At 44.4% G+C, this 21,788-nt stretch overlaps 2 protein-coding genes across 3 annotated transcripts in view; one reads left to right on the top strand and one right to left on the bottom strand.

Annotated features, from left to right (window-relative positions):
- Nucleotides 1-672, bottom strand: part of LOC309400708 (uncharacterized protein) — a 49,446-nt gene extending 48,774 nt beyond the window's left edge. The window contains exon 1 of the mRNA XM_081969341.1: nucleotides 599-672. Within this exon, the coding sequence (XP_081825467.1) occupies nucleotides 599-621 (23 nt within the window). The 5' untranslated portion in view covers nucleotides 622-672. The remainder of the gene's footprint in view (nucleotides 1-598) is intronic.
- A 3,571-nt stretch (nucleotides 673-4,243) lies between these two features.
- On the top strand, nucleotides 4,244-21,718 carry LOC309400716 (ran guanine nucleotide release factor-like). Of its 2 annotated transcripts, none has more exons than XM_081969354.1 (6): nucleotides 4,244-4,362; nucleotides 7,142-7,233; nucleotides 9,111-9,227; nucleotides 14,527-14,674; nucleotides 18,400-18,494; nucleotides 18,921-21,718. In XM_081969354.1, exons 2-6 carry the CDS (start codon nucleotides 7,151-7,153, stop codon nucleotides 19,048-19,050), a joined length of 573 nt encoding a protein of 190 aa, XP_081825480.1. In that variant the 5' UTR covers nucleotides 4,244-4,362; nucleotides 7,142-7,150; the 3' UTR covers nucleotides 19,051-21,718. The 2 variants fall into 2 exon arrangements, with proteins under 2 accessions (XP_081825480.1, XP_081825479.1); XM_081969353.1 differs by lacking the exon at nucleotides 4,244-4,362 and adding an exon at nucleotides 4,579-4,874.
- Nucleotides 21,719-21,788: the final 70 nt, after the last annotated feature.

The raw sequence follows: 21,788 nt of genomic DNA, 5'->3' as shown, positions 1-21,788 counted from the left end.
TGGCTAGGTTCACAAGACCCTTTAAAAACCCCAAAGTAACCAAAGATCATTTAGCCTGCAGTCTGAAAACCCACACTGTGGTCAACTTGGGGAACTAGGTTATACTGTGGGAACCCAAGAACATTGGCTTAGAACAGGGGTGTCCAAACTTGGCAACTTTAAGACTTGTGGACTTCAACTCCCAGAATTCCCTGGGAGTTGAAGTCCACAAGTCTTAAAGTTGCCAAGTTTGGACACCCCTGGCTTAGAAGAAGGGAGCTTAGCTGTGAATTATACTTCAGCAGTTCTAGAAAGTCACACATTTGTGCCACCTTAAAAAAAAACGGTTCAAATAGTTCTCCAAACAAAGAATAACTTCACTACTGTGTTTGGAAATTATATCCAACATACCCCGCTTCTCCAAATCCCAAAAATCCGTGTCTGGTTTTTAATCACACTCCAAAGCTGTTTGCTCAGCCTTCCTCATTTAAAAAGACTTCACCTTGGGAATCACACTGAGTTTTTTTTTTTCTAAACTTTCAAAAGAAAAACCAGACATCACTTTTGCAGACACCCCACCCCCCTTCTCTTAAAATGAAAAATAAAACAAGCCACATACCCTACAAACACCAAAGACCTCATATTGGGGAGGGGGGAAAAGCTACTTGGCTGTAGCAGCTGGCTGATACCAATCACAACCACTTCTCAGCTTTGCTCCCAAACTCTGATTTATTATAGGTTTCTGTTTCGGGAGTTAAAAGCAGCTGCACCTGCTTCCGGTCCTTTGTTAATTCATTATTTACCATATTTTTCTGAGTATAAGACACACTTAAAGGTAAAGGTTCCCCTTGCACATCTGTGCTAGTCGTTCCTGACTCTAGGGGGCAGTGCTCATCTCCGTTTCAAAGCCAAAGAGCCAGTGCTGTCTGAAGACGTTTCTGTAGTCATGTGGCCGGCATGAATAAATGGCAAAGGCGCACGGAACACTGTTACCTTCCAGTGGTGGGTTCCGGATCGGCGCGGTGGCGGCCACATGGACGCGCGCAGCACATACATGTGTCTTAGGGCCTCCGTGAGCCTCCGCGATGCTCCAGCCGCTCTGCGGAGTGCCGCGCAGGTGCCTTGGGCTCGGTGCACGTGTGCAGAAGCGCCGAAGAGCTCTATGTATACTCTTTTCGCCCTCCAGAAGCACCCTGAAGACTAAAAATGGGCCCGTTTTTGGGTTCCCGAACCCTCCTGTAAAAATCTAGGTGCGTCTTGTTTTCCTCCTGTAAAAATCTAGGTGCGTCTTGTTTTCCTCCTGTGAAAATCTAGGTGCGTTTTGTTTTCCCCCTGTGAAAATCTAGGTGCGTTTTGTTTTCCCCCTGTGAAAATCTAGGTGCGTCTTGTTTTCCCCCTGTAAAAATCTAGGTGCGTCTTGTTTTCCCCCTGTAAAAATCTAGGTGCGTCTTGTTTTTCCCCTGTGAAAATCTAGGTGCGTCTTGTTTTCCCCCTGTGAAAATCTAGGTGCGTCTTGTTTTCCTCCTGTGAAAATCTAGGTGCGTCTTGTTTTCCACCTGTGAAAATCTAGGTGCGTCTTGTTTTCCTCCTGTAAAAATCTAGGTGCGTCTTGTTTTTCTCCTGTAAAAATCTTAAAGTTCCCAAGTTTGGACACCCCTCCGTCTTATAGTCTGAAATATATACGGTAATTCATCACCGTTCTCTACCGCCCATTTCGGCTTTAACTTCGGGCACTAAGTGAATCACGACCACAGGGTGGAGGAAGAGGTTGAGGGGATTGACTTCAGATTCTGGGGGCGCACAACACATAGTTTTGTTTGTAATTTTCTGCTAATTGTCTCATTTCATTGCTCTCACCCCCTCCAGGGAGTGGGGCGGGGAGAAACTTAGGGCAGCCCATTCCAAATGACAAGTCTGACATCCTATGTTTTGTTTCTTTTATAGCTAAAAATCAGTTTCATAAATAGAATAATACAATACAATAGTAGAGTTGGAAGGGACCTTGGAGGTCTTCTAGTCCAACCCCCTGCCTAGGCAGGAAACCCTATACCGTTCCAGACAAATGGCTATCCAACATCTTCTTAAAGACTTCCAGTGTTGGGGCATTCACAACTTCTGGAGGCAAGCCATTCCACTGATTAATTGTTCTAACTGTCAGGAAGTTTCTCCTCAGTTCTAAGTTGCTTCTCTCCTTGATTAGTTTCCACCCATTGCTTCTTGTTCTGTCCACAGGTGCCTTGGAGAATAGCTTGACTCCCTCTTCTTTGTGGCAACCCTTGAGATATTGGAACACTGCTATCATGTCTCCCCTAGTCCTTCTTTCTCTTAAGCTAGACATACCTAGTTCCTGCAACCGTTCTTCATATGTTTTAGTCTCCAGTCCCCTAATCATCAAATATAGAATAATGACTTTTATCTTCAAATGTAAGTGAATACATGAAAATGAGATTTTGTTGCATGGGGCTCTCAGATGGTAATCGGCAGCCTCCTGGCACCAAAAATGGGCCGCGGGGGGGCACTGCATTCCCTTGCTTCCCCCCTCTCCCGAGCATGCGTACATGACCCCTTGCGCATGCGTGCACATCTCCCACATGTGCCCCGACCCCCACGCATGCACAGCAAAGACCCGAAAATCAGCTGGCCGGCAGGCGGCGCATGGGTGATGGAGCTGAGCTGGGCCCGTAGAGAGGGCTCCGCCTGCCACAGGTTCACCATCACGGCCATAGAAAGTCCTGATGGGAAACCAGGTGTCCTGTGCCAAAAAAGAGAGGAATTGATAAGGAAATTATAATTTATAAGGGGGAAAAAATGACCCAGAATCAGCATAGGCACCTCCTTTTGAGATCAAAGACAATACAATACAATACAATAGCAGAGATGGAAGGGACATTGGAGGTCTTCTAGTCCAACCCCCTGCCTAGGCAGGAAACCCTATACTGTTCCAGACAAATGGCTATCCAACATCTTCTTAAAGACTTCCAGTGTTGGGGCAATAACAACTTCTGGAGGCAAGTCGTTCCACTGATTAATTGTTCTAACTGTCAGGAAGTTTCTCCTCAGTTCTAAGTTGCTTCTCTCCTTGATTAGTTTCCACCCATTGCTTCTTGTTCTACCCTCAGGTGCCTTGGACAATGTTGGAATATGGGAAAGGGAAAAGGTACAATATAATTGGCTTGACTAATTTTTGCCTTGACTAATTTTGGCGTCATTTCATACCATTTCGGAGCCCAGAAGTTATTTGTATGCTTTCAGGAATCATCTCTGATTTCAGCAATCGTGTGTAGTTTTAAAACAATCCCGGTGGGGGCATTTGGCTTTCTTTAGATATCAGGTTATAACTTTGTTTTTTTTTTTCTGGCACAACAGGCAGACATTCAACAGGTGAAGCTGTTTTCCCACGATAAGTGCAATTGTCTTTATGTATCTATTTATTTATTTAGTTTGTCAAACATGTACAAGATAACAAGTATAAACATGGACATGAACAAGGGAAACGAGTACAAATAAATGGGGACAGTAGGACAGCGATAAAGCATGCTGATGCACACACCACATATATTAAACAGAGTTGGAAGGGACCTTGGAGGTCATCTAGTCCAACCCCCTGCTCACTCAGGAGGCCTGTACTAGGGATTCAAACTGCCAACCTTTCTGATCGACAAGCTCAGTGTCTTAAGTCATTACGCACCACCATATATATTGTTACAATACGATCCTAATTTATTTATTTAAACGAGGCAGAATTCCTTTTAATAGAAGCAAATGGGGTTACGGATGCAGAAGGATAACTAACACGTCTTTTTAAAAAATTTCTTTCGATTGAAAATTAGCCATCCACTCGTGCGAAATCAGGACTGCGAAACTGAAATTAACAACAGATTAACAGAATTGGAACTTGGAAGGGACCTTATGGGTCATCTAGTCCGACCCCGCCAGAATCTCCATACCCCTTTATTTTGAACTTTGAATATATTGAAAAGTAAATATATTACTTTTGCTATATTATATTGCTTAAAATATATTCCTTTTAATTAAACTTCCCAATCCTCCGGTCGCGCTTTCACGAACGATACAGATTTTTTTTACATTTTAAAAAAATTACACACGGCCCCTTTAAGGCCCGTCCATCTCGAAAAGCATCCCTCCCCCCCCGAATCTGCCTCGCCGATTGGACGAGGCGTTCGTCCATCACACTCCCATTTCCTCCCGTAGTCGTCACAATGGAATTCGAGGCGCGGGGAAGCGCTTAAGCGCGCCCTCCGATTTCTGATTGGCCGCTTTGCTCGCTAAACGTTCCTTCCTGGCAGGGCGGGGGGAATTCATTGGAGAGGGACGTTTTAAAGGGACCGTCGCCTCTTGCGTGCAATCAAGCCAGGCTGAAAGGTGAGTCCTTCGAAAAGATGGAAGGAGCGTGTGTGTGTGTGTGTGTTCTACAGCAGTTAATTGGCCGGTTCAAAAACACCTTTCCTTCCTCCCATTAATCTTATAGGTTCTTCCCATGTTTCCGGAATTCCCGGGGAGGGAATCCCCTCCCTTTGTGACGCAGTTACAAGGAAACCCCTTCCTTCCAATCTTTTTTTTTACATTTATTATTACTTGCAGGGATTTCTATGTCTACTTTCAATTATTGGGGGACCCTTCCCAATCCTTCCCGCCCCCAATTATTTGGCTTCCTTTCTTTGCAGCAGAAATGACATAACGCACTCCCTCCTCCAAAGACTTGGGTATTGGGGCCAAGGGACTCTTCCCAGGGAGATCCCCGTTTCTTGCTTCTTTTCTGAATCTTTATCCTCATCATCATCCCTAATCCGTTGTGGGCCAACTGAATGGAGCTAGCAGAGTGTTTTACTGGCCGGATGCCCTTCCTGACGCCAGTGCGGAGTTTTGTTCAGCAGGTATCTCATTGTGACCAGAGAGAGAGAGAGAGAGAGGGAGAGGAGAGGAGAGGAGAGGAGAGAGAGAGAGAGAGAGAGAGAGAGTTATATACCGCTTTATAGTGCTTTACAGCCTTCTCCAAGAGGTTTTACAGAGTCAGCATAATTCCCCCAACCATTTGGGTCCTCATTTTACCCACCTGGGAAAGATGGAAGGCTGAGTCAACTTTGAGCCTGGTGAAATTTGAACCGCTAAATTGCAGGCAGCCAGCAGGCAGCAGAAGCAGCCTGCAGGACTGCCTTCTAATCACTGCGCCACCGCAGTTCAAATTACCCTCTTCGCTGCCCTCTAGTTCAAGTCGTCCTCGACTTCACGGCACCCGGTCGAGCCCGACATTTCTGTCGTTAAGCGAGACATTCATCACACTGAAATCAGGGTGAGAGTAGTGAAGGGCTTGCCCCATTTTATGGCCTTCCTTGGTTAAGTGAACGGCCACAGCCGATAAGGGAGTAACGTGAGTTGGTAAATGAATCTGGCTTCCCCATTTGATTTTGCTGGTCAGAAGATCGCAGAAGGGGGAATCCGGTGATACAACCATGGTCATAAGTATGAACCGGTTGCCAAGCGTCTGAATTTTGATCCCACGATCCATGGGCTTGCTCCAAAGGTTGTAAGCGTGCTCGTCAGTCACTTGTTTCAGGGCCAAGGTAACTTTGAACAGTCACTGAATGAAGTGTTGTAAGTCGAGGAATAGCCGTCGTACTTCTGAATACAAAGAGATCCCGAAAACTTAAAAACCATTCGTTTAATGTCCGTTCAAAGTTACAACAGCACTGGATAAAGTGACTTCTGGCTATTTTTTCACGCTGTTTGCACAATCCTGTGATCAAAATTGGACACTTGGTAACTGGCATGTATTTATGACGGTTGCAGAGTCCCGGGGTTGTGTGATCCCCTTTTGATGTGCAAAGCCAATGGGGAAACCCGATTCACCGAAGAACCGTGTTGCTAACTGAATAACTGCACTGATTCGCCGAACAACCGTAGCAAGAAAGGCCGTAAAACGGGGCAAAACTCACTTAACAGCGGTCTTCCTTAGCGATGGAAATCTTTGGCTCAACTGTGGCCGTAAATCGAGGACTACCCTGTTTAAGATGCATGAGACTTGCACATGGAGCAGACGTTGCCTTTAGAAGTTGTGGGAGCTTCATCATTGGAGGCTTTCAAAAAGAGACCGGATTGCCATCTGTCAGAAATGGTGTAGGTTCTCGTGCTTGGGCGGGGCAGGAGAGGGGGTTGGACTAGATGACCTACAAGGTCCCTTCCAGCTCTGTTAATCTGTCTGTCTTAATCTGGTGGAGGAAAAGTTGTTGATTAAGAAGGGTGCAGGGAGTTTTCAGCAAGAGTTTTATTCCTTCAGCCTAGATCAAGGTGTTTATTTGTATCCCTCCTTTAGTATTTTCTTACGAATAATTCAAAGTGGTAAACATACCCCACTCACCTTCTTCCTGCTACTTTCCTCACAACAAGAACCCTGTGAGGTGGGTCAGGCTGTGAGTGACTGGTCCTTTCATGCCTATAGAGAGGGACTAGGACAACTCCTAGATTCTGTTGTGCAGATTCAGACAGTGAGGAGGTTGGGGAGGAACATGGGCCGGTCCTGGAGTCTGGGGAAGGCTCTGATGAGGGTTCTGTGTCGGAGGCAGAGAGGGGGTCAGAGCCGTATGCCAGTGATCAGCTGCCTTCAGAGTCAGACATCACTGAGGCAGAAGAACAGCTGGAGCCTGTTCCAGTGTGCGCATGCGCAGAGTTGCCAGACGAAGGGAACGGCTAAAGAACAGGGGTTGACTTGGGAGTAAGGCCACAGGTGGACGATGAATGGCCCCTGCCAGAGGAAAGAAAAGAGGAGCCACAGGGGAGTGGAGTTTGCAGGAAACAATGACTTTGCTTTAATTAGCTTGTGACTCTCCGAGACTCCTTGCCACGTTTTGCAGATATCGGCCTGGCAGCTCTCCAAGCCCGATGAGGTCTGTGACCGTAAATCCTCCTTTGAAAGACTTTGAAAGGCTGTGTATGAGCAGCATTCGCTGTAAATGAATAAAAGGGGCTTTTGCCGGGACAAGGAGTTTGTTTCATGCTTTTGGGAAGCCTCGGTCAGAACAGCTGCTAAGAAAGGAAGCTCTGCAAAAACTTTGCAGTTTGCAACCTACCCCGTGAGCCTGTGCGCCCCCATTTTCTGTGTGCGGCTTTGACGGCGGATCTCCAATGCATCTGGTTTGTCTTGCAGGCAAGGGCTATGGCAGGTGCGGAACCCCAAGAAAGCCAACTCTTTGGGGGTGCCTTTTCGGCTCGCCTCCCTCCTGGAAGTCTGGATATCAGGTGGGTTGGATTCTCTGCTGTAACCAACATCTCCCCAAGAGGCGAATCATTTTGGCCTTCCCGGTAGCTTCTCCGCTTCCCGACGCAACTTGTGGATCAAACAAAAAGGCGATTGGACCTTCCGGTTTGGAAATAACCGGTCCAGTTCTTTGCATTGATTGATTGCAGGAATTCGGTATGTCCAGTCTAATGAAAGGAAAGACCAGGGGAGACATGATAGCAATGTTCCAATATTTGAGGGGCGGCCACATGGAGGAGGGAGATCAACCTATTCTGCGAAGCAGAAGAAGGCAGGATAAGGAACAATGGGTGGAAACTAATCAAGGAGAGAAGCAACTTAGAACTAAGGAGAAATTTCCTGACAGTTGGAACAATGAATCAGTGGGACAACTTGCCTCCAGAAGTTGTAAATGCTCCAACACTGGAAGTCTTTAAGAAGATGTTGGATAGCCATTTGTCTGAAGTGGTATAGGGTTTCCCGCTGAAGCAGGAGGGTGGACTAGAAGACCTCCAAGGTCCCTTCCAACCCATTTTATTCTATTTTATTGTAGTCTAGTCTAGTCTAGTCTAATCCATTCCATCCCTTTATTATTCTACTCTATACTCTATGCTATTCCATTCTATTCTACTCTACTCTTCTGTTCTATTCTATTCTATTCCATTCCATTCCTTTATTATTCTACTCTACTTCTATTCCATTCCATTCCATTATTATTCTATTCCATTCCATTCCATTCCATTCCTTTATTGCTCTACCCTACTCTAATTCTATTCCATTCCATTATTATTCTATTCTATTTCATTCCATTCCTTTATTATTCTACTCTACTCTAATTCTATTCCATTCCATTATTATTCTATTATATTCCACTCCATTCCATTATTATTCTATTCTATTCCATTCCATTCCTTTATTATTCTACTCTACTCTAATTCTATTCCATTCCATTATTATTCTATTATATTCCACTCCATTCCATTATTATTCTATTCTATTCCATTCCATTCCTTTATTATTCTACTCTACTCTAATTCTATTCCATTCCATTATTATTCTATTATATTCCACTCCATTCCATTATTATTCTATTCTATTCCATTCCATTCCTTTATTATTCTACTCTACTCTTAATTCTATTCCATTCCATTATTATTCTATTATATTCCACTCCATTCCATTATTATTCTATTCTATTCCATTCCATTCCTTTATTATTCTACTCTACTCTAATTCTATTCCATTCCATTTCATTATTATTCTATTCTATTCTATTCTATTCTATTCTATTCTATTCTATTCTATTCTATTCTATTCTGGTCTATTCCATTCCATTCCTTTATTATTCTATTCTACTCTACTCTACTCCACTCCACTCCTTTATTATTCTACTCTATACTGTACTCTATACTATATTCTAATTCTATTCTATTCCATTCCATTATTATTCTATTCTATTCTATTCTATATTACATTTCATTCCATTCCATTCCTTTATTATTCTATTCTATTCTATTTTATTCTATTCCATTCTGTTCTATTCCATTATTATTCTATCCTTTTCTATTCTATTCTACTCTCTTCTACTCCACTCCTTTATTATTCTACTCTATACTCTACTCTAATTCTATTCTATTCTATTCTATTCTATTCCATTCCTTTTCTTTCCATTCCATTCCTTTATTATTCTATTCTATTCTATCCCATCCCATTCCATTCCTTTATTATTCCATTCCATTCCATAGCTATATATATATATGGAGTATCCCCATAGAGACCATGGCCTGCTTGTTAGGTCTTTAGAAGGCCACTTGCTCACAAAGATGTGATGGCTGGCTGATCCTGAGTTCTTCTCCCCGTTTATGTCTATCCCTCTCAGCGAACTGCGTCAGGTTCCTGACAACCAGGAAGTCTTTGTTCACCCCAGCACCGACCAGAGCGTCATCGTGGAACTGCTGGAATACCAAGCGGGGGTGCCGGATGAAAACGCTGCCAGGTACGCGGTGCAAAATTGGACATTTCGTTGCAGGACCGATTGGCGCTGGGATTTCAAGCCTCCCGGGACAAAATTGCACTCTTTATGTAATTGGGGAAGCCAGATTCACTTAGGATCCGGGTTACTAACTTAACACCTGCAGGGATTCACATAACAAGGGCAGCAGGAGAGCTCATAAAGTGGGGTAAACTCAACTAACAACTGTCTCGCTTAGCAACAGATGTTTTGGGCTTGGCCATGGTCGCAAGTCAAGGACTAGCTGTATGTTATTTTAATGAGAGGCCATGAATGCAGAAATTAAATGGACTTCCCTGTAAATATTCTGGAAAGCAAATCAGTTTCCAGACTGGCTTATTTCCAGGATAAGCAATTATTGTATTGTATTGTATTCTATTTTTAGTATAGTATAGTATAGTATATTAATTATAGTGTATAGTATAGTAATTATATTGTATAGGTATAGGTATGGTATGGTATAGTATAGTAGTATAGTAATAGTAATAGTGATAGTGATAGTGATAATAATAGTATAGTAATTATAGTATATTATTGTATAGCATAGTAAATATAGTATGTTATATTAATTATAGTATATTATTGTAGAGTATAGTATATTAATTATAGTGTATAGTATAGTAATTATATTGTATAGGTATAGGTATGGTATAGTATAGTAGTATAGTAATAGTAATAGTATAGTAATTATAGTATATTATTGTATAGCATAGTAAATATAGTATATTATATTAATTATAGTATATTATTGTAGAGTATAGTATATTATAGTGTATAGTATAGCAATTATATTGTATAGGTATATTATAGTGTATATTAATTATAGTGTATAGTATAGCAATTATATTGTATAGGTATAAGTATGGTATAGTATAGTAGTATAGTAATAGTAATAGTATAGTAATTATAGTATATTATAGTATAGCATAGTAAATATAGTATATTATATTAATTGTAGTATATTATTGTATAGCCTAGTATATTATATTGATGATAGTATATTATATTAATTACAGTATATTATATTAATTATAGTATATTATATTATTGTATAGTATTGTGTAGAAAGAGTGCAGAGAAGATCAATAGAGATGATCAGGGGACTGGAGGCTGAAACATATAAAGAACGGTTGCAGGAACTGGGTATGTCTAGTTTAATGAAAAGAAGGACCAGGGGAGACATGATAGCAGCATTCCAATATCTCAGGGGCTGCCACAAAGAAGAGGGAGTCAAACTATTTGCCAAATCACCTGAGGGCAGAACAAGAAGCAATGGGTGGAAACTAACCAAGGAAAGAAGCAACTTAGGAGAAATTTCCTGACAGTTAGAACCATTAATCAGTGGAACAGCTTGCCTCCAGAAGTTGTAAATGCTCCAACACTGGAAGTTTTTAAGAAGATGTTGGATAACCATTTGTCTGAAGTGGTGTACGGTTTCCTGCCTGAGCAGGGGGTTGGACTAGAAGATCTCCAAGGTCCCTTCCAACTGTTATTCTATATATTCTAGAATTGTATCAGTATTACTATTAGTGTTATTAGTATAATACAGTATAGTATAGTATAGGCATTAATTAATTGACGGCTAATTAGCCTTAGCAACATTTATATAGGACTCACTAACTAACACGTTTGTGTAGCAAAAGGCAAAAATATTGGCTCCACTGGTGAAACCTGAAAATACAAGCAGGAGGAAATGATATTCTGAGGCTACCATTGTACTACAGGAGACCAGCTGCTGGGAGGCTTGGCATGGAAGGGGGTGTAGCTCAGTGGTAGAGCGCATCATGTATGAGGTCCTGGGTTCAATCCCCAGCGTCTCCACTTTGACAACTCCTTTGTGCAGGGAGCGGGGAAGTCATGACAAAATGTCACAGCTAGGTGGCAGCATTTAGCTGGGCCTGGCTGATATTTGGGAAGCCAGGATTAAGTATTTCGCTGTTGGTATTGGCATAAATAGTATAAAATAGAAATAAAAATACTACCCTCTCCTATGCAGGTATTCCTTGACATACGATTCAAAGGAGCCTCAAGTGTCTGTTGTTAAGTGAGCTTTGCCCCATTTTACAACCCTTTTTTTTGCTTCCGTTGTTAAGTGAATCACTGCAGTTACTAATTTAGCGACCCGGTCGTTAAGTGAATTTGGCTTCCCCGTTGACTTTGCCTGTGGGAAGATCACCAAAGACGATCATGTGGCAACCGTCACAAATACGAACCGGTTGCCAAGCAGCTGAATTTTGATCCCGTGACTGTGATGATGCTGGGAAGGTCGTAACGGTGAAAAACGGCCGTAAGTCACTTTTTTTCAGGGCCGTTGTATCTTTCTTTCTTTCTTTCTTTCTTTCTTTCTTTCTTTCTTTCTTTCTTTCTTTCTTTCTTTCTTTCTTTCTTTCTTTCTTTCTTTCTTTCTTTCTTTCCTTCCTTCCTTCCATCCATCCATCCATCCATCCATCCATCTATCTATATATATATATATATAAATTTTCAAACCAAACACAACACATCCTTCTTTACCTACTGTAGAAATTGTATCAGTTGGTTACAAAAAGGCTTTCGTGCATCTCTTCCACAGTCCACAAACATAATTCATATTAACTCAAGTATTTTAACTCAGATATTTATACATGTTACCATCGTCATGCCTCCATTTTCATTTGGCTATAATTGTTTAAACGTCCTTCATCATAAAATAGACCAAGATTTAATACATAACCACATACTGGCATTTCATTTACTATTTCTAAAATCCTCCAATAACACTGAATCCTTATATCCTATTCTAGCTAAACATCCATAATATTTAATAACAAACTTTGCTAATCCTCCTTTCCAAATCACTGTTTACAATTTACATCCGGTTTCCTTATGTTGTACCCATACCTGTATTCAATACGTTGTTATTATCCCTCCTTTATTTAACTATATCCTGCATCATAACATTTTCCCCCTAATAATCAAGACTTAACTATGTCTAACTTAGTTTTTTTTATTAACCTTTATATATATAATCCAAAAGGATTTCTAATCTTCCTTTCATGGGTACCATTCAATATTCATATCCCATTATTACTTATCCTAACACTACACATTGTATACATTATTATCATTATCCATTATTTATTTAACTATATCCATTGTCACTAAATTTCACTACGTTTAACTAGTTTTAAATTATACTCTTCCATCTATCAACCTGTATCTTTCCAGTAGCAAAACAGTCTCATGTCTTCTGCCATTTGTGGTGTCAGTCCTCTAATCATCTCCTTAATCAACTTTGTATGGACTCCTCTTAGCAACTCCTTGCTTATAAAATCTCTCATGTAATTTCGCTGCCCTTCTTCCGTTTCCTTAATCAGCTTCTCTTTGATTGTCGGTAGTGTTATCAGTGATATTGCTAATAATGTATCTTTCAACGGTCACTAAACGAACTGTGGCTACGTCGAGGGCTACCCGTGCTTCGTGCGTTCAAGCAAAGTCAACGAGGAAGCCAGATTCCCTTAACAACTGTGTTACTAAACTGCAAAAATCCACTTAACTACTGTGACAAGAAAGGTTATTAAATGGGGTAAAAATTCACTCAATAAATGCCTCATTTAGCAACATTAATTTGGAGCTCAATTATGGTCGTAACTCAAGGACTTGCCTGTAATATATTTCGGATGGAATAGAGAGGCAATTATCTTTGCGTTGCAGCATCCCTGCGGTTATGTGATCAAAATTCAGATGCTTTAGCAACCGACTCACATATATGACGGTTGCAGTGATCCCCTTTTGCGACCTTCTGACAAGCAAAGTCAACGGGGCAGACAGATTCACTTAAGATCCGTGTTCCTAATGAACTGCGGCAGTGATTCACTTAACAACTGTGGCAAGAAAGGTCCTAACATGGGGCATTCTGCAAATGTCTCGCTTAGCAACGTAAATTTTGGGCTCAATTGTCATAATGTCAAGCTTCAAAACTGCGCTTTCGTTGTGACAGCTATTGTCACTTCTCTGCTTGCCAATGAATCAGGGAGGAGGGAAGGGGGAGATGGAATGTAGGCTCTAGACATGAAGAAGCCAACCTTGAGAACCAAGGACACTTTGGCAGGTGTTTGCCAGAGCACCAAGGCGTTTTCTCATAACAACACCATGACACTCCGTTGGACAGTGTGACTTGGTCGATCACGGGGAGGGAGAATCTAAACTTTAACTATGTGTGTTTGCGCGGGAAATAGTCAGATCTGGTTTTGCCCTCGTTGGTGCCAAAATGATGTACTCGATAACAGTGACGGGCGGTGAGGTTTATGGCTGGTGAGGCTGGTGACGTCATCAGGAAGGCGGGGAATGGGACCACGTGTGCTGGAGGCTGAGGCTGCCTCATCCTCCAGCACATGTGATCCCATTCCCCGCCTTCCTGAGCGCGCTCCGCCGGCTCACGCTCCGCGATCCCCAACAGCAGCTGCTTTTCAGTGCTTTTCTGTGCGTCTGGCGTTTAGGACATCCGGCTATCTACCTAAACGCCAGACGCACAGAAAATCACTGAAAAGCACTTCGCCTCCAAGCCACTTCGTCTTGATGACGTCGCCAACGTCGCTGCTGGGCGCGGCCGGACGGAGATAACCAGAGTGGCGCTGAGGGGTCTGGGCGGATGAAAGAGCGAGCGAGCGAGCGATGGAGGATCAGGCAGCCTGATCCTCGGTCGCTCGTCTGCCAGACTGCCTCGGCGCCACTCTGGCTACCTCCTTCCGTCCGCGCATGGCAGCTGCGGTGACGTCATCAAGCCCCTGCCACTTCTGGACATCTATTGCAGTCGCGAGGAGCTCGCAAAGTACAGCGGAGGCAGCGAGGTTATTGGCGCTTCCGAGAACCCTCCTGCCTCCGCCGGTTGCCCAGCTGGCACCGCCCCCCACGCGCTCCTCCTCCCTCCTCTTCCTCTTATATATATGAAACTCCCTGGTGGATATTATTATTATATATTATTATTTCATGATGAGAGGTGAGGCTCTGCCTCCCCTGACCGCACGTCCCTGCTTGATAAAGTTTTGCATTAAGAGATGGCCTCGTCTCGACCGTGTTGGCTTTGGTTGGGCTCGTCAGTTGGAACGCTGGCACGTAATCTGAGGACTATGTGTATAAGAATGGCCCTAGCTGTGGGTTATTTTGCATTTTTTCCCACGTTCACCTATGAAATTTGGGGAAGGGGTTCACCTGGCCTAGTCTCAGATGCGGAGAAAGAGATTCGTTGCTGGACGGGCCAATGAGAGACGTCCACCCATCTTGTTTTTTAACCCTCCCCTCCCGCCAGGTACCACTTTGAAGACATTGCGGGCAGCTCGGCCAATTCGGAGATTTTGAGCCAAGACCAGTTTGCGCCTGCTCTTCTGGCATTCGAAGGCTGCAATAGCGCCTGGCAACTCACGGGCCGCCAGGAGGTCGCTAAATTCAACGAGGAGGTGAGTGGCGAGGTTACCTGTTTCCGAAGCTTGCCCTTGCCACTTGGTGAGCTTTCCTCCGAACATTTTTCTGCAATGGGAAAATCTGTACAGAAGTACAGATGGTCCTCAACTTAGGACCATGAGTTTAGTGACTATTTTAAGTTACGACAGCCCTGGGGAAAAAAAATGACAAATGACATTTAAGGCCAGTTACCATATCCCTGTGATCAAATGTCTATGGAGATTCTTAGTCGTCCAGGGCATGGTTGTCCCAAGGGTGCTTTTGTTTTCCAAGAGGCAACTGAACTTTTCTGGTTTTTTTCTTTTGAAGACGTTTCGCTTCTCCTCCAAGAAGCTTCTTCAGCTCTGACTGGATGCTGAGGAATGGAAGGAGTTGTACTCCTTGCAGACAGCTGGTCATTTGCATCCTTTTTAGAGAGTCCTTGAGGCCACTTGGAGTCCCAAAGTTGCTTTTTCAAGAGGCAACTGGACTTTCTGGGGTTTTTTTTTCAAGACATCTCGCATCTCCTCCAAGAAGCTTCTTCAGCTCTGACCGGATGGATGGGAAGAGAAGGATTGATACTCCCTGTAGACAGCTGGTCATTTGCATCCTTTTTAGAGAGTCCTTGAGGCCACTTGGAGTCCCAAAGTTGCTTTTTCAAGAGGCAACTGGACTTTCTGTTTTTTTTTTCTTTTGAAGATGTTTCGCTTCTCCGAAGCTTCTTCAGCTCTGACTGGATGGTCGGGAAGGGAAGGATTGATACTCCTTGCAGGCAGCTGGTCATTTGCATCTTTTTAGAGAGTCACTGAGGCCATTTGGAGTCCCAGAGTTGCTTTTTCAAGAGGCAACTGGACTTTCTTGTTTTTTTCTGTTGAAGAGGTTTCGCTTCTCCTCCAAGAAGCTTCTTCAGCTCTGACCGGATGGATGGGAAGAGAAGGATTGATACTCCTTGCAGACAGCTGGTCATTTGCATCCTTTTTAGAGAGTCCTTGAGGCCACTTGGAGTCCCAAAGTTGCTTTTTCAAGAGGCAACTGGACTTTCTGTTTTTTTTTTTTCTTTTGAAGATGTTTCGCTTCTCCGAAGCTTCTTCAGCTCTGACTGGATGGTCGGGAAGGGAAGGATTGACACTCCTTGCAGACAGCTGGTCATTTGCATCCATTTTAGAGAGTCGTTGAGGCCACTTGGAGGTTTGCCTGTGTTCTCGGGGTCACCTGATTGGTGCAAATGGGTGTGGGGCCTTCTTGGAACTGCTGAAAGGACGGTGTTGTTGACCCTTTGAAGGAGGGTGACGTAGACCATTGGTTTGAAAGTGCGGTCGACAAGGCCATCTGGGTCAAAATTGAACATCTCCCTCTCAGCCGAGGGGAGGGTTATGACATTATCGATCTCCAGCCTACAACTCAGTCCTTTCAACTGTTCCAAGAAGGCTCCACACCTATTTGCATCACTCGGGTGACCCTGATGACACAGATAAACCTCCAGGTGGCCTCAAGGACTCTCTAAAAAGGATGCAAACGATCAGCTGTCTGCAAGGAGTATCAATCCTTCCATTCTTCACCTTCCAGTCAGAGGTGAAGAAGCTTCTTGGATAAGAAGCGAAACATCTTCAAACAAAAACCAGAAAGTCCAGTTGCCTCTTGAAAAAGCAACTTTGGGACTCCAGGTGGCCTCAAGGACTCTAAAAAGGATGCAAATGACCAGCTGTCTGCAAGGAGTATCAATCCTTCCATTCTTCACCTTCCAGTCAGAGCTGAAGAAGCTTCTTGGAGGAGAAGCGAAACGTCTTCAAATGAAAAAAACAAGAAAGTCCAGTTGCCTCTTGAAAAAGCAACTTTGGGACTCCAAGTGGCCTCAGTGACTCTCTAGAAGGATGCAAATGACCAGCTATCTGCAAGGAGTATCAATCCTTCTCTTCCCCACCATCCGATCAGAGCTGAAGAAGCTTCTTGGATAAGAAGCGAAACATGTTCAAAGAAAAACCAGAAAATCCAGTTGCCTCTTGAAAAAGCAACTTTGGGACTCCAAGTGGCCTCAAGGACTCTAAAAAGGATGCAAATGACCAGCTGTCTGCAAGGAGCATAACTCCTTCCGTTCCCCACCATCCAGTCAGAGCTGAAGAAGCTTCTTGGAGGAGAAGCGAAACGTCTTCAAAAGAAAAAAACCAGAAAGTCCAGTTGCCTCTTGGGGGAAAAAAAAAGCACCCTGTGATAAGAATTTAGTTGCCTGGCAACAGACGTGTATATATCATGGTTGCAGGATGCCAGGGACATGCGATTACCATTTACAACCTTCCTCGCTGGCTTCTAGCAACCAAAATCAACGGAGGAGTCTGGATTCGTTTAACAGCTGTGTGGGGTTCCCTTAACCGCGGTGATTCGCTTAAGAACCATGGCAAGGAAAGTCATGAAGTTGGGCCTGGCTCCGTTAACATCCCCCTTGTTTCCTTTAGCAGTGGACATCCAATGGAGGACTAGCAGGTAGTCCTCGACTTACAGCCGTTTGTTTAGTGGACCGTTCAACGGCACTGAAAAAAGCAACTTAGGACAGTTTTTCACAGTCGCCACTTTTGCGGGTCTTTTGATCAAAATGCAAATGCTTTGGCCAATCGTTCATATTTACGACGGTTGCTGTGTGTCCCCTTTCGTGACCCGACGAGCAAAAGTCAGCGGGGAAGCCAGATTCACCGAACCACCGGGTTTACCGGTGTAACGGCTGCAGGGATTCACTTAACAACGGCGGCAAGAAAGGTCGTCAGAGAAACTCACTTAACAAATGCCTCGTTTAACGACAGAAATGTTGGTTGTAATTGTCGTAAGTCGGGGATTACATTGTAATTGTGACCGTGTCGAGGACTCCATGCACCTGGGTTTATTTTCGGCCCTGATATTTTTCTAAGTTCAGACGGGACACAAAATTCTTTCCGTTGGGGTCAGTTGGACTTAGACAGAAGGGGCCTTGATTTGCTTACCTTATTTTTCGGAATATAAGACGCACCAAGATTTTGAAGAGGCAAATTTAAAAAAAACAGTTTTAGTATTCTGCAGATCTCCCCAAAACGGCCCGTTTTTTTCAGAAATGGGCCCATTTCTTTGTCAAAGAGGGAATGAATAGTCTTTAGGAGGCTTTAGGAGGCTTGTAGAATACTCCTGGGGGCTGGGGGGGGCAAAAATGGGCCCAATTTTTTGTCAAAAAGAGGACATGAATAGCCTTTAGGAGGCTTGTAGAGTACTCCTGGGGGCTGGGCAAAAATGAGCAAAAAAACGGCCTGTTTTTTGCAAAAATGGGCTCGTTTCGTCCAAAAAAGAGCATGCATAGCCTTTAGGAGGGTTATGGAGTGCTCCTGGGAGCTATGGTGGGGGGCAAAAAAACGACCCATTTTTCACTCATTTCGCCCTCCCAGGCCCCCAGGAGCACTCTGAAAGCCTCCTAAAGGCTATGCACGGCCATTTGGGTGAAGGAGGTGAGGTTCCGGGAGACCCAAAATACTGTATTCAGTGTATAAGACGCACCCAGATTTTCAGCCTCTTTTTCGAGGGAAAAGGGTGCGTCTTATACTCTGAAAAATACGGTATATAAGAGAGAATCGAACAATGTGGTGGGTTCCTCTTCCCGTGAAAACGCCATTCTTTAAAGAGGAGGTGCTAGCCCTCATGAGGTTGAAAGCCAACTTTCGCCCGCCATCGGTATAAAACGGGAGGTGGACGGTTAGTCCCGAACGATTTTTTGTTTTCCGCTCCGCAGGCCAAAAACGATGTGCGTGTGCATTTGGTGCTGCTCCGCCTGCCCCAGTACGGAACGGATCTGCTTGTCACCTTCAACGACCCCACCTGGATTAAGTGAGTGTGCCTTCATTCTTTCCTCTTGCCTGCCATAAGGTTAGAACCACTAACTGCTCTGGGGAAAGGAAAGAAAGGGACTGTTTGGACTCAGCTCTGACTGAACTATCTTGAAAGATTAGGCCAGGACGTTTTGCCGTCACTTTAAATTAAATAAAAGGGGTTTAATCACAACGAGGACTCGGCTTCGTGCTGTTGGGGATGCCTAGATCAGAAGGAGGACAATAAAATTGGGTTCAATGGTGGTCATAAGTCCAGGATTGAAGTCCCATCATATTGGGGAAGGGTCTGCCTGCTCCGAAGACTGCAACACGGTCAGCGGAGAGCTGCGTGGGTTTTGGCACACATTTTGAGATTCTGCCTTTTAATAACCAGGTTTTTTTTCCCTTCTTCCTTTCCTCCCTTCCTTCTTTCTTTCTGGGGCAGCCCTCTGAGTACCAGCGCTGTGCCAAATACAGAGGTCCCCCTGGCACTCTCTCGACCGCCCTGGACAGTGGAACATTTCCACGCTTTCGTATGTAGCTTGCAGCTGCTGAATCCTGGTCTGTTCGGTTAGAACAGTTCTCCGTCTACATTTGCCAGAAATCCAGCTTCGTTCCGGCGCGGCTTCAGTTTGGAGACCTTCAAATGAGCACGCCGGATCTGGGATCTTCTTCCTTCATCCCCAGACGGAAAAGAGGAGATGGACACGGAATGCCAAAGGACCTTCTCCTGGCAACCTTGGCAAAACGCTTGGCTTCAGGATTGCATTACACCAGTGGTTTTCAAACTTGGGTAACTTTTAAGATGGGTGGAGCAGCGGTTTTCAAAGCTGGCGACTTTTAAGACGTGTGGACTTCAACGCCCAGAATTCCCCCGCCAGAGTTGAAGTCCACACGTCTTAAAAAGTCGCCAACTTTAAAAAAGACCGCATTAGACTGTAGGATCGCGATGGCGAACCGATGGCACTCGTGCCACAGGTGGCATGCAAAGCCCTCTCTGCGGGCACGCCCATCGTTGCCCCAGCCCAGCTCCGACACCCGTGCCTCCCGCCGGCCAGCTGGTTTTCGGGTCTCTGCATGTGAACCCCCAAAATGCAATGGGAGCACCCCCCCCCACATGCACCGCCCCCACCTGCGCCCCGTTTTTTGCTTGGAAGGCTGCCTGCACCAACCTGGAAGCCAAAATGGGGTGAAGGGGTGTTGTGTGAGCCCCCCGTGCCCCCTTTTTTTGCCTGGAAAGCTTGCACCAACCTGGAAGGCAAAAATTGGGAAGGGGGGCGGGACGCATGCGCCGGGGTCTTCGCATTGCATCTTTGGATTGCGTGTGCGGGCTTGCTTTGGGCACTCGGCACCAAAATGGTTAGCCATCACTGCTGTAGGAAGTGTAGTTCTACTCACCTCTCCAGCTCCTTCCCGATGTCCTCCTACATGGGATTACCTACCCTCTGGATCTAGTTTGCGATTTACCACTCACACATAATTTTATTTTTTACACCTCTTCAGTAATGGAAGGAGTACGAACTCCGGAAATCATTGCACATCCAACGGACCGCCAAAGAGATACTTTTTATTTTTATTTGGAGTAGCCGCATTTAAGTTCTAGAGACGTGCTGGTGACTTCCTCGCCCTCAAGCGATGGAAGAAAATCAACATAAAAACTGAAGATTTGCTGCGAGCAAAACTGCTCCTATTTCCTCCTTCATTTTTTCCTTCCTTCCTTCAAATTCCATCTCGTCCAAAAAGCCTCACGCGTTTTGTCATAAAAGTTGAGGTTGCTTCTAAGTTGACTTTCCTTAACTCTGTTCTTGTGGGTCAAGCGTCACTGAGGCCAATTGGAGTTAATTGTTGTTTTTAAATTAACCTTTGATAATATAGTGGTCTTTTTTCCCCCCTCAAATGTGTCAGAAATCTCATCCTTCATGCTTTGGGTGTATGCACGCCCAATGGAAACAATTTTACCGTGTGGATTGGAGCAGACGCATACAGTAAATGCCTTTCTCCCTTTCATGTGGCTCCTTCGTGCTTTGGGCCTGCTGCTTAATGAAAATAAAACTTCAACAAAAGCTTTACCTAGCCATATATGTGTTTGTAACTTCCAGTGGGGCAAAACGGTGCGTCGTAAGGCAAGACTTTTTTAGCTCGGGGTACCTCAAAATGGGGCTGATTTACAGAACGGGTCCAAAATCTTGCCCTCTCCCTATCATTTTCTGGGATGGCAAAATGATGTCTTCTTTGTTTAGTGTCGTGGCCCGCCAGTGGATCGGGCAACAGTGAGGAGGTTGGAGAGGAACATGGGCCAGCCCTGGAGTCTGGGGAAGGCTGATGAGGGCTCTGTGTCGGAGGCAGAGATGGGGCCAGGGCTGTCTTGACATTTATCAGTTGCTTTCGGAGTCAGACATCAGTGGGGCAGAAGAACAGCTGGAGCCTGTTCCCAGTGTGCGCATGCGCAGAGCTGCCGGAAGGGAACATATTAAGGAACAGGAGTCGACTTGGGAGTAAGACCACAGGGTGGATGGTGAATGGCCCCTCCCAGAGGGAATAAAGAAGAGCAAAAGGGGAGTGGAGTTTGCAGGAGACAATGAGTTCAATTCATTAGGGTGAAGCTCTGTTCCTGACTTCTTGCCGAGGAATTGCTGCTACAGCGTGGCGTTTGGAAGATATCGGCCTGGCAGTTCTCCAAGCCTGATCAAGGTCTGCGGTTGTGAAATCTCTGTTGGCTGGGACTTTGCTGGAGAGGAATTCCCTTTCAGCTCAATAAAAGGGGTTTTATCGGGAGAAGGAGTTGGCTTCGTGCTTTTCGGAAGCCTTAAGTCAGAAGAGTTAGCAGGACATCGTCACGGCCGGATGTGAGGCAAAATCTCTCTGGAAGGAGAGAGTATGGAGAGGTTATTCACATGACTCTGGAAAGCTGCTCCTTGTGAGCAGACTGTGAAAACTGCCATTTTTGGTGACTGGCCACTGAGTGGAGTGACTGGGAGTTGCGGCACAGACTTTTTACAAACACCAAACTGAATTGAGACTCATTTCTTAAATCAGTTTCTTCCTTTGCACATTGGAAGAGATTAAGAATTTTTTTCTCCTGGGAAGATGTGAATTTATTTCCTGTTTTCATCATAAGGAGACCTTGAAGATTAAACCAGAACAGTTTATCAGGTTGCAGACTTCAACTCCCAGAATTCCCCAACTAAAATTAAAGTCAATACATTTTTTCTTCCTTCCATTCCTCCCTCCCAGCTAACACGGGAGTTAAAGTCAATACATTTTTTCCTTCCTTCCTTTCCTCCCTCCCAGCTAACATGGAGTTAAAGTCAAT

This window comes from Natrix helvetica (genome assembly GCF_964273705.1).
Source record: "Natrix helvetica genome assembly, chromosome: W".
NCBI classification, from domain to species: domain Eukaryota; kingdom Metazoa; phylum Chordata; class Lepidosauria; order Squamata; family Natricidae; genus Natrix; species Natrix helvetica.
This window is presented reverse-complemented; position numbering and strand designations above follow the sequence as displayed.